The sequence below is a fragment of the Branchiostoma lanceolatum genome, chromosome 10, assembly GCF_035083965.1.
Source record: "Branchiostoma lanceolatum isolate klBraLanc5 chromosome 10, klBraLanc5.hap2, whole genome shotgun sequence".
Classification (NCBI taxonomy): Eukaryota; Metazoa; Chordata; class Leptocardii; order Amphioxiformes; family Branchiostomatidae; genus Branchiostoma; species Branchiostoma lanceolatum.
The window spans coordinates 14,825,780-14,837,734 of record NC_089731.1 but is presented as its reverse complement, the minus strand read 5'-3'; the positions used below and the strand labels follow the sequence as shown (position 1 = coordinate 14,837,734).

The 11,955-nt window shown below is 42.8% G+C and overlaps 1 protein-coding gene across 1 annotated transcript; it reads right to left on the bottom strand.

The window, feature by feature from the left end:
• Nucleotides 1-1,828: 1,828 nt before the first annotated feature.
• Nucleotides 1,829-8,317, bottom strand: LOC136442997 (uncharacterized). Its single transcript, XM_066440041.1, has 7 exons — nucleotides 8,049-8,317; nucleotides 6,595-7,721; nucleotides 5,866-5,957; nucleotides 5,082-5,263; nucleotides 4,344-4,462; nucleotides 3,881-3,934; nucleotides 1,829-2,070 (listed from the first exon to the last, which is right to left on the bottom strand). Exons 1-7 carry the CDS (start codon nucleotides 8,309-8,311, stop codon nucleotides 1,829-1,831), a joined length of 2,079 nt encoding a protein of 692 aa, XP_066296138.1. The 5' UTR covers nucleotides 8,312-8,317.
• Between the last annotated feature and the right edge of the window lie 3,638 nt (nucleotides 8,318-11,955).

The window sequence follows — 11,955 nt, the reverse complement described above, 5'->3', positions numbered from 1 at the left end:
TACCCAACTGAGTCATACCTAAGACTTTATCATCATAATGGCATCATGTATGGCACATAGATTTACTGGTTTCTATTTAGCACTTAGCATTTATGGGAAATAGTATCGTGGTAGTTGAACACACACAATTACCAGTGGACCCCGTTGTACGTTCATACTGATGGCACAAAGCTGTGTGGCCAAAGGGCTTTGAATTGGAGATGGGCACCGCCATATGCACAATCCTTGGTGTAGGGAGGACTTTATATACTGTATAATGTTTCATCTGATTGTTTTCTTATCAGTGTTTTATTTCAAGTTTGTAATGATTTATTACGTTCTGTTTTGTAGACTGAGCCATCGTGAAAATAAGCGAGTTTAAAGCTGATGGCGCCAGTAGTCGTAATATTAAAAAAGTAGAAAAAAAGTAGAGTACAAAACAAAATATCAGTTACAGACAAAGGTTTTTAAAATGTTTCTAAGAGATATCTTAGATTTTTTTGAATGTATTTCTTCAGCCGAACGTAGGACTGTAGAATTTTATTGAATGATGTATAACAACCTAGGGGAGGTAGCAGTATACACACTGCAAACACACTATGCACCATTTCCGACACAACACTAAACTGCATACTTACTGTGCAGTTTTTACTTATTTTAATTCACTTGTGTATGTGGTTTCAAGTTAAAACAAATAAGATCCATCCACATGTCACATAAAAGTGCAAACTATTGATGAAGCCAATACCTATTTTCGTTTTTTCTTGTCCCTTCACGCCACACCAATTTGTTTCTTGGAATGTTGGACAGGTTATTTTTAGCAACATGACATCATGAAAACAGAAAAGTGTGAGGAAAACTTGAATACTGAAATGCCTATATTCCCTCCCAGTCACGGAGTGTATCAAGGTACATACTTTTTATACAGATTCTGTTTCCATATTTCCATGTCGATTTCCATCGTTCAGCAATATACGGCATCTAAATCCGATTCTTACATTTCGAATGGAAGTTGGATTGAGAGAAGTAGACTACAGCTTCGATTTGAAATACCAAGCCTGTTCTATAGCTTTTTATCTTTCAATGTCAACGAACTTTTTTCTGTAAGTGGATATTTTGAGCAACGTGACTGCACCATATCAATGTGTGATGTATTGTGCAATGTTGTAGATGATAGCAGACAATATCAAACAAAAGTAAACATCTGGACACTGGAACATCTGATATCAACTGATTGATTCAACTTTGCTATCATAAAAGACAAATGCATCATAATTGTGAATTTGTTTCTGCATCTTAATTGTATTCCTGAGGTTTTGTTTTATCAAAGTCCACGTAAAGTTGACAATGGTAGTCCACGGTCAGCTTTAGCTGAGTTTTCAGGTTCTTCCTGTTGTGTAACACGGCCACTCGGTTAAGCCCCCCTCTCACTGGACCCGCGGCACGCTGGCGACGTCGCTGCGTCCTAAACTGGATTTGTGTAACCCTTGAATTTATAATTGGAATATCATTCAAAACGTACAAGTATGACCAAAAAGACAACAAAACATACAAAGCTTAAAAAGATTCGTTTTTTTGTCGATGAAATTCGTTGGGTGCTTTGTGAATTCGATCGGCGGCAGCGACGCCGCCAGCGTGCCGCGGATCCAGCGAGAGGGGGCTATACACGGCCACTCGGTTAGCGGTACATTAACGTTGGCCCAGGATAACAATGGGCACATCACAGAGCAAAACCAACGCCGTCATTACACTTTCCCTATGGAAAAAAGGGAAACTACACTTAAATTAAAAGACAACAAATGAGAATACCTGTTGTTGAGGTTGATAAGGCGTGCGTGCATCCACGTGTTCAGCAGAGGAGCGTCCTAACCCTCTTCAAGAAAATGACGGCCGCCATCACCAGGATGAGTAACAACAGGGGCACTCCGACGGCCAAGCCCACCACTGCTGCTTGTGGGATAGACGCTGCAGTCTTTCCCGTTGTGAAGTGCCCACATTCCTCTCGTTCTGGTTTCCTGAACACAAGTCTTGTAGGTGTCACATTCAGCACCAGGGACAGTTCCACAAGTCTTCTTAGTATCTCATTCAGAACTAGGGACAGGGCCACAAGTCTTTTAGGTGTCTCATTCAGCACCATGGACAGGACCACAAGTCTATTTGGTGTCTCATTCAGGGACAGGGCCACAAGTCTTGTAAGTGCCTCAATTCAGGAACAGGGCCAGATGTCTTGTCAGTGTCTCATTCATCACTAGGGCCAGGGGCAAAGTCTTGTTGATGTATCATTCAGCAACAGGGAAAGGGTCAGCCAGTAAGCCTGGAATCCAAACCTCTTATAACTCCCGTATCTCCGCGTATTTACGGAGGGGAGACTCGGGCACTATAATAGGTTTGGATTCCAGGCTAGGAAAGGGTCACATGCATAGTTAGCATCTATTTCAGGAACGTGGTCACAGGTCTTGTCTGTGTGTCATTAAAGGACAGGGCCACACACTGTTATGTGACATTCAATCAGGGACAGGACATGGGCACCAGTCTTGTTTTATCTTACCGGAAAAGGGCCACATGTCTGTTTGGTGTATCGTTCAGGGACTGGGCCACAAGTCTAGTTGACTTCTCACTCAGGGACTGGGTCATAGATGTTATCAATGTGTCATTCAGCACAAAAGAACAAGAGCACCAGTCTTAATTCGGGGACAGGGCCTCAGTCTTACTATGATATTTATCACAAGGAAAAGGAGCCCCTATCAAACGTATCTGTTTGAGTGTATCCATCTACAGGTGCGGGTGTTTTTTTAGCTGCCATGTTAGCAGGAAAAATATGGTTCCAACAGAAGTGACACTGAGCCAGGATATTTCCCACATAGCTACATTTATTGGCATTGTAAAATATGGACATATCAACTGGTACAGATAGTATGTACCACTGTTAAGTATATACACAAATGTACACGACTTCATGATCAATACAGACTGCACGGATATTTACAAATAAAATACAGAGAAAACAATATGCAAGGAACATAGAAAATGTATAATTTACATCACAAGGCTTAATTTAGTTGTACTATATTCTATAACTGCAATTATGCTGGGCTCTTATGATGCAAATGAAGTTATATTATGCTATCATATTGCTTGTCCCAACTTTGGATTGAAAATTCTTCACATTCAGACAGTTAATAAGTGAAAAGATCATCAGATTTACATGTCCAGTCCGAATTGTAGTATTAAGTGTTTCTGTACAATTGTGTCACCCTGAGAGTTTGTTCAAGTTATATTACATTGTTAATATAATATTGCTTGTCCCAACCTTAGATTGAAAATTCTTCATGTTCAGACAGTTGAAAAGCAAAAAGAACATTAAAATTTTATGTCCAGTCCACATTGTAAGATAAAGTCAAACTTTCTTCTCCGGAAATTTAATCTAGCTACTTAAGTCCACCATGTATAATAAAGGACAGTACACTCACATGCCCACATAATTGTCTGAACTACAACTGTAAAAATAGAACAGAACCTACACGTCTGATATTAACCCCTACAGTAGTGTAACGGCCAGTGGACAAGTCTTCAGACTTGTACAGGAGCTGGACACTCCCACATTACTGCACAGTCCCAGATAGATTGTTTAGGCACTAACATATCCTGGATAGACAGATATTGTCATTGTTTTAGGTTGTCGGAAACAGTCCATGTGATTTTACAACACTGCAACAGAACCAACAGGTCTGACATCTACCCCTACAGCAGTGTAATGGTCAGTGGACGACTCTTCAGACTTGTACAGGAACTGGACACTCCCACCTCCACAAGTCCTACTGGAGACCACCTCATGTGTAAGTTACTCCACACACCAGTCCTACTCAGTGTTACATGACACAGTCTGTCACAGATGGCTCACATGAGATGATCCCACTCAAACTACACCAGACCACACAGTACAGTTCCACTGCAGCTGGGGTGGGGAAGGGGACGTCAGGACCAGCTTCACAGATAGGAGGCACAAGTCCCTGACAGACTAGTCCAACCTCTTCCATAACTGCTAACAAGCTGACATGACGGTGGGGTCCAGTGAGGATGGGGCCCGACATCCCGATTGGAAGATCGGGTGCAAGGCAGCCATCTCTCACTGCAAGCCACAGACATATCAGCTAGATGGTGCAGTATGAAGAGATTGGACAGTCTGAAAAAGACAAGTGCCTCCTATCTGTGGAGTTAGTCCTGACGTCCCCTTCCCCACCCCAGCTGCAGTGGAACTGTACTGTGTGGTCTGGTGTAGTTTGAGTGGGATCATCTCATGCGAGCCATCTCTGACAGACTGTGTCATGTAACACTGAGTAGGACTGGTGTGTGGAGGGACTTACACATGAGGTGGTCTCCAGTAGGACTTGTGGAGGTGGGAGTGTCCAGTTCCTGTACAAGTCTGAAGACTTGTCCACTGGCCGTCACACTACTGTAGGGGTGCATGTCAGACCTGTAGGTTCTGTTGCAGTGTTGTCAAATCACATGGGCTGTTTCAGACAACCTGAAACAATGACAATATCTGTCTATCCAGGATATGTTAGTGCCGTAACAATCTATCTGGGACTGTGCAGTAATGTGGGAGTGTCCAGCTCCTGTACAAGTCTGAAGACTTGCCCTCTGGCAGTTACACTACTGAAGGGGTCCATGTCAGACCTGTAGGTTGCACTGATGCAGTGTTCTAAAAAAATTAAAATCACATGGACCGTTTCAACAACCAATATCAATGACAATATCTGTCTATCCAGTATATGTTAGTGCATAAACAATTAATTTGAAACTGTACAGAAATGTGCACAAAATATTCTGTTTTTCTAGCCAAATTTGATGGACTGTAGCAGCTGTACAATAGGAGGCAGAAATTACGTTCTTAAGTATTATTCTGTCTTTCTAGCATTAAATTTGTGTCTTAGATAATAAACATCCTATCTGTACATACAAAACAGGAATTGCGCAGACATAATGTACAACAATACAGTTTTGCATGAAAAATACACATACATGTAGTTACATGTACATGATTCACTGCCAATAAATGTTCTGGCCATGATGGTAAGGCCTCGACTGTTACACCAACTCACAAGTCGGGCGACGAGCGGTCGGAGCTGTGGTGGCGCCGTTTCTGGGACTTCTTGTCCTTCAGCGAGGCGGGTTCAGTCTTCTGACGCCGCTTGGTGCTGCGGACGTTCGACTTGTCGCTGGGCTGTTTGAAGGTCACCGTGTCCGATGTAGTCTTCCCCACACGCTTGGTCCCAAACTGCAGCTGGTGTGCATGATGGAGAGAGCAAACTGTTAGAGGACAGGAATTAGTAGCTGTACCCGTTTTCTTTAGTCAGCCATTCTGTCTCTGGGAAGGACTCATTACTCATGTAATTCTTCCCAAGGATCTTCTTGCACAGTTTACAACTTGCAGCAGTATGAAGGTATGTACAAAAGCTATCGGTCCAGGATAAAACGTGTAAAGAGTGTGCAACGAAAGCAGTGGAAAATGAAATACATTTTATCTGCGAATGTCCCAAATTCCAAGCTGAAAGAAACAGATCATTCACGAAAGTATCTGAAATCTCTAAAATCTTTTCTAGATTAAGAAATACACAGAAACTTATAGTCCTTTTGAAATCAACCAAGCCACTCATCAAAGTGTGAGACTTTTTATTTTCCACCGCTTTTAAAGAAGAAATCAAACCCCGCATTAGTATCGTAGGTATAGACACTTATTGTAGACTAGCAATATAGCATGATCTTGAATAACATGAATGCCTTACGTTTTACTTTATGTTTGCACCTCGATACTGTTGTCAGAATGCAATTAGCCTACGAGCATGAATTTGCAATAAACTTATTATTAATATAAATACAACTCACTTGGGGTAACTTTGTGCCGATTTCCTCATCAGGCATGTTGGGTAGGGCAGCAGTAGACAGAGCACCATCTCCTATTGAAGGGAGGCTGACACCTGGATAAAACGGCAAATGGAAGATTAAGTCATGGGAGTGCAAAGTGCAATACTGGATTAGATAATTAGATATTAGTATGTGGGTAAGCTAGCTGTATAGACTGTCTTTACTTATCCTTATTCTACACCCTACAACAAAGTACTATATATAGAACCACTACATCATCAGAGACTTCAGCCCTGCCTATGCAGCAACATTGTCAAACAGAAATCAGTAAATACCCAGACACAGTTGGGCAGCTTTTCTCTAGCAGTGAATAAGCCTACACTACAAAACTCACCATGTGTTTGAAATTTTTCCCCACACTACAAAACACACGTGGTGTATGAAGTTTGGTACCTACACTACAAAACTCACCTGGTGTTTGAAGTTAATGATTCCCTACACTACAGAATGCACCTGGTGTTTCAAGTTTGATACCTACACTATAAAATTAACCTGGTGTTTGAAGTTTGGTACCTACACTACAAAACTCATCAGGATTGTGAAGTTTGGTTCCTACTCTACAACACACCAGGTGTTTGAAGATTGGTTCCCTACACTACAAAACTCACCAGGATTATGAAGTTTGCTTCTCTAAGACTACAAAACTCACCAGGGTTATGAAGTTTGCTTCTCTAACACTACAAAACTCACCTGGATTATGAAGTTTGGTTCCCTGCAGAACTAGTCCTGGATCATCAGTCAGACTGGGCAAGACGATCTTCTCCTTTCTTGGCCTGTGGCTCTTCTTCGTTGTTTTGCCCTGGACAGGTGTCCTCCTGTGCAGACTATCCTCGTCCCTGCCAAGCCCTGTTGCCATCATCTCCTCAAGTGCATTTTTTCTGATGTGGTACATCCAGCCTTTAGTGCTGTCCTTAAGGAGTGTGTCATCCTCTCTGCTCAGGTGTCCAGGCCGCGGTGACGTGTTACAGCTCTGTACTCGACCTTCTTGCTTCCAGTCAAGGTCACGCACTTCACAACCTTTTTCCCAGTCCATGGTGGGGGTGTTTTCTACCCTGCTTAGGTGTCCAGGATGGGATGACATGCTCTGTACTTGGCTTTCTTCCTCCCAATCTGGGGTATACACTGGACAATCCTTTTCTCTGTTCATCGTGGGTGTGTTGTCATCCCTGCTCAAGTGTCCAGGCTGTGACGACATGCTGTAGCAGCTCTTCGCTTGGTCTTCTTCCTCCCAGTCAGGGGTGTACACTTCAAGAGAGGTTGCACTGATATTGTCCATACCAGCATTCGATGTGTATTCCGGGGATGTCTCCATACAAGATTTCCTCTTCTTTCTCTCATGCTTTTTGATGGCTTTTGGTTTTGTGTCTCTTTCCGTCACCTGCTCCACCTCAGCTACTCTCCTCCTATCTTCTTCCTTGTCCATTGTGGGTGTGCTGGCATAGAATTCTTCCACTGTACGCTCCATCCAATCGTCGTACTTTGCTGCTGCTGCCACAGTCTTCCTGGAGGTGGTGGTCTTTGCAGGCTTGCGAGCTCTTCTGGACTTCAATGTTCTGTCCACTCCCATGGAGTCTTGTACCGTCTTCATGGAATCCATCTTTACCACATAGCGTTCCACCTCGGTCAGGTTTTCCTCAGTCTCTAGAGAGTCCATCATGGAGACATGAGCTGGGGTCTGCGAACGTCTGGAGGTTCTCCTTTTGTGTGGCTTGGCCTCTCCAATGTTGTTCTGCTTTTGTTGGATGTCTGTCAGTCTCTCCGCATACTCGTCAAACACCTTCGCATTCTCGGCTGGGTTTGTAGGAGTCTTGGCATATCTGTGCAAAGAAAAAGCAAAGTAGACTTATGGAGTCGTGTGGCCCAACGGCAGGGTGTTCGGCCCAGAATCCAGCAGTCCCAGGTTCGAATCCCCTGGTGCAACCGATGTTGTGCCCTTGGGAAAGGCACTTAACACGACTTTCCTCACTCCACCCAGGTGTAGAAATGGGTAAATTTTTCTCTGTACGTGGCACTGTTGAAATAAGTCATGAAAAACTTGAGTACAGTGCCAAACTGAACAACTTATCTTACTTCTGATGAACGGATACTGCTAAAAACAAACCTTTACCACACAGGACAGGTGTACATAAAACTTGATACCTTACCTGTTCACTGCAGTGAATCCACCCTTAGGAGCTGGCTGTTTCTTGTTAAGGTTGGTGACCAGGTGTTTCGGTCGTCTGTACCTCGGCTCAGGTAGAGGCTCCCTCGGTGGTGAAGGCAGGGGAACAGGAGGCAGTTGGGGTGCATCCAGGAGAGAGGACGGGGGGATGGCTTCAGGGGTGGGGACGTGGCGACGCCCACGGATAATGGCATTGGTGTACTTCTGCTGGCGCAGGGCAAAGCTTTCCTTCTTAGAGTGACTCATGTTGATTTGTGTTACTAGAATACTGAAAGACGGAAAGGAAAAATGTCATGAATGGCTGAGCTGAAGAAATCCTGTCTAATTCTTGGTGACTGGTGGCTAACAATACTGTTACATGTAACTACATGCAGCATGTAGGTCAGCTGATGTAGGTAAAGATCTGTTTCTTCCCTATTGATAACACATGGAACACTGATCATGAAGGTTTCTGGGCGGAGTTCAAATCTGACCAGGGTTGGGGTCAGGGCGCAGTAATCTGCCGGAAGTGCGTGGTCGTCACCCTGATTTCTGCCCCCTATTGCTTGGTGATCGTTATAGCTGTGCATAAATATTTTGAATATTCTGAAAAGCCAATGAGTTGTAGTATTTTGGGGCGCGGTGCAATTGGTTCGCCATCGAAGCCTTTTTTGTATTAGTCTGCCGTAACAGTGTTGCATTTTTTTTGCCTAATGACCCAAATAGCAGCGTTTTTAATGCATTTTCAATACCAGGAAAACTCGTTTTCTTCAAGCAGCTTCGATCACAAAAGTGTGAAAAAATGATAATTTTCGGGTCTAAAATTTACATTTTACTATGGTTTCTACCCAAAATAAGAGATAACAGGAGATGCCGAAAATTACATCGGAAAGTACAAACCGCTTTTTGACAAAATCATTAGATTTTTTCCGTCCTACTTTCGGCCTATGGGTGTCGGCCTACATACTAAATCGTAAAAGAAACTCCGGTCCGAGACCTTACATGAAGATCTACCAAGCCGCTGACTTTAGCAGGGTAACTCAAGTAAAAAGACAGCATGCATGTCAATCTTCTTTACTTCTTACTAACTTCAATTACCTTTTTAGAGGAGCTTCGCACTTAACTACAGTTGAAAATACATTCTAAATTCACAATCGTTTCTGACTGCACGGCTGACTGTGGGAGGGGGGCGGAAACACGTCCTGGTCAATCCAGTTGTCGCCTCTAGACCAGAACCCGCCATGAAAGAATTGTCACGAAGCAAATCAGCTTGCGACTGAAGGCTGGTAGGACCTTCTTGTGGCTTTTTAGACTGTCAACCATGGCCAGTTAACACACGGTCACAAGCATTTATGACTTATAAGTTATACCCTTCAAAACTCAAACCATCCACTGTGACTCTCAAAAAGTGATGTCGTTCCAAGCATCTTAACTCGCTCTTACCTTGTTTCTTGAATAGACGGTCGACGTAAAACTGGTAAAAAACGAAGAATAAAATCCGTACAGTTCGTGATTTAACAAAACAACAGTTCGCTCTAATAGAGTCTTTGGTCCTTCAGTGCCTCTGAAGGCACCAGGCCCGGCGGAGTTGTGACTTGTGTCTAACCCATCCTGCTCGGTCCGACTGCAGTGTGGAAAATATGGAAGGTGGAACTCAGATTTCCAAGAGCACTTTTAGGGGATGGAACGACCTCTTGCGGAGTTTACGGGTACTGCAGGATGGCGTCGGGGAATCCTCTAAATGTTCTCTGATGATGAGCAACTTTTCAAGTGACCATAACTTCTTGGCGTCAGGGTTCAAGGCGAGGTTATTTCACCTCAGGGTGCAGAGACGGCTAGTGAACGATTCTCCGGACGGTGTGTCTCTAACGCGCGCGCTGCCCAAAACGGGAAGCGATTTTTCTGCAGAGATGTGTGCGCACGTCCGTTCCTGGCTGAGGTTGCAGTGTTCTATTGACGTGTTACCAAGGTGTTCGATTGTGGTCGGTAGGGATGCGCGCTTGACATTGTTCTAGAATAGAAGTGTGCATTGTTTCTATTTGTTAGGGATGTACTATTAAGAATGTAGGGAGGTTACTTCAGGATTTGTATTTCAAGAGTTTTCTTTGCCCTCCGTGACAGAAAAGAAAACGCAAATTATTGTCATAAAAATACTTTGGATTATTCTACTGATAGTGACGAAAACGTGTCAAACTGTACGACCATGAAATGATAATTTCAGCGTTACTAACAGTTCCCAACATCCCCATCCTAATGACGCTTTGATTCTACCGGCAGATTTTCTTGTGCAAAATAAATGTGTCGATATCACTGACAGAAAATTAGATGAATAATGAAATAATAAGATAATAAAAAAAGTAGATAAACACAAGCGGCGTACACCAGTAGCCTCTACCAGGCCCCGCGGATCGCTGGGGAAAATAGTAGAAATTGGCCAAATAGAGTGAATTGTATGAAGGAGTTGCCTACGCAGTACTAGTGAGGGTCCAATCTGTAATCCTAACGGAGCCTGCAAGTGAAACCCTGGCAAATATTCTACCTATAGCCGGCGTAGTTAGTCTGGTAGAGACTAGTACACAAGCCCGTGGGCACTGTCGGTGGTCAGTAATTTGAGTCAGAACAAAATGCAAATAACCCTGAGCTTTGGCTGTTGATATTTCATCTCAACACAGAACAAAGCCTCGAATGATGTAAACAACACGACCATTCTCGATCCATATTAAAGCCAACATTACCCCTGTTTCTTGCCCCCGAAGTCGGGTATTGATACGAACACGCGTTTAACAGTTACAAAACTGTCATCCCATCAATTACGTATCGCTCAAGTGTCACAGGCCTTAAATCCCCGTAGTTCGCGTAAGGTAAGCGGTGTTTCGTCGGCTGCTGCCCACTTCAGGATACCAGTTTTGTAGCGACATTTGTACAGATTTAACTTTATTTAGCCTTAGGCCTTTTTGCGTTTTCCTTGATTTTGTCCGAATGAATGAAAGAATGCTCAAAATTATCGAAAAAGTCTGTTTTTGCCCCACATTGAAGAGGCCCGGGCAGTTTAGACATCTCAGAGATACTATCTATTATTACAGAAAAAGTCACTCTGTTAAACAGTCGTTTCATAGTGGGCACAAGCCCTTTTGATAACGTATACATTTTTTCCCCAAAAAGTGAGTTTTTCACACCAACTTTATGAGATTGAAAATTTTCTTGTTTTGATATTCTAGATATTTGCTATTTCCATCACCTGCCCAAATTTTGTTAAAAATTAGTAATAGATAGCATCTCTGTAGTGTGTGTGTGTGTGTGTGTGTGTGTGTGCGTGTGTGTGTGCGTGTGTGTGTGTGTGTTTACAAAAAGTGGTTTCACTATAATATCTGATATGATATTTCAGTTAAACTTTGAGAATGAATACAAGGAAGCTAAGTTTCGAAATCTACAAAATGTAGTTAGAATCATATGCCGTTACATGTTTTTCCCAGTTTAATTACTAGTTACTAACCTTAAGCTTATCAATTGAAACGTGTATATTACTTACTTGTTTCAAAGAACAACGTTATAAAAATGGAGGTCAATCTAGATTATATCAATAGCCAATATATATGGCAAGAAATTGGACATACATGTAGTAGAACAAGGGGCATTTCAAAACCTACCAAAAACTTACCATAGAGTGATATTGCATGGGGTTTTGCAACAGACTATGGGCCCTACAATACAAATACTTATTAAACAGGCCTCTATCCCAAAACATACCGATGTACAAATCATGGCTAATGTGGCAATCTCCTTACCTAATTGAGTCTTATTGTCAGGCTGGTTGGAAAAGTGTCCTTGCATTGCAAACATAACCTTACAACTTTACAAAACGGCTCATTTAGCTGTACTTAACCCAGTGGGTAGATATGTACAATAAAGGT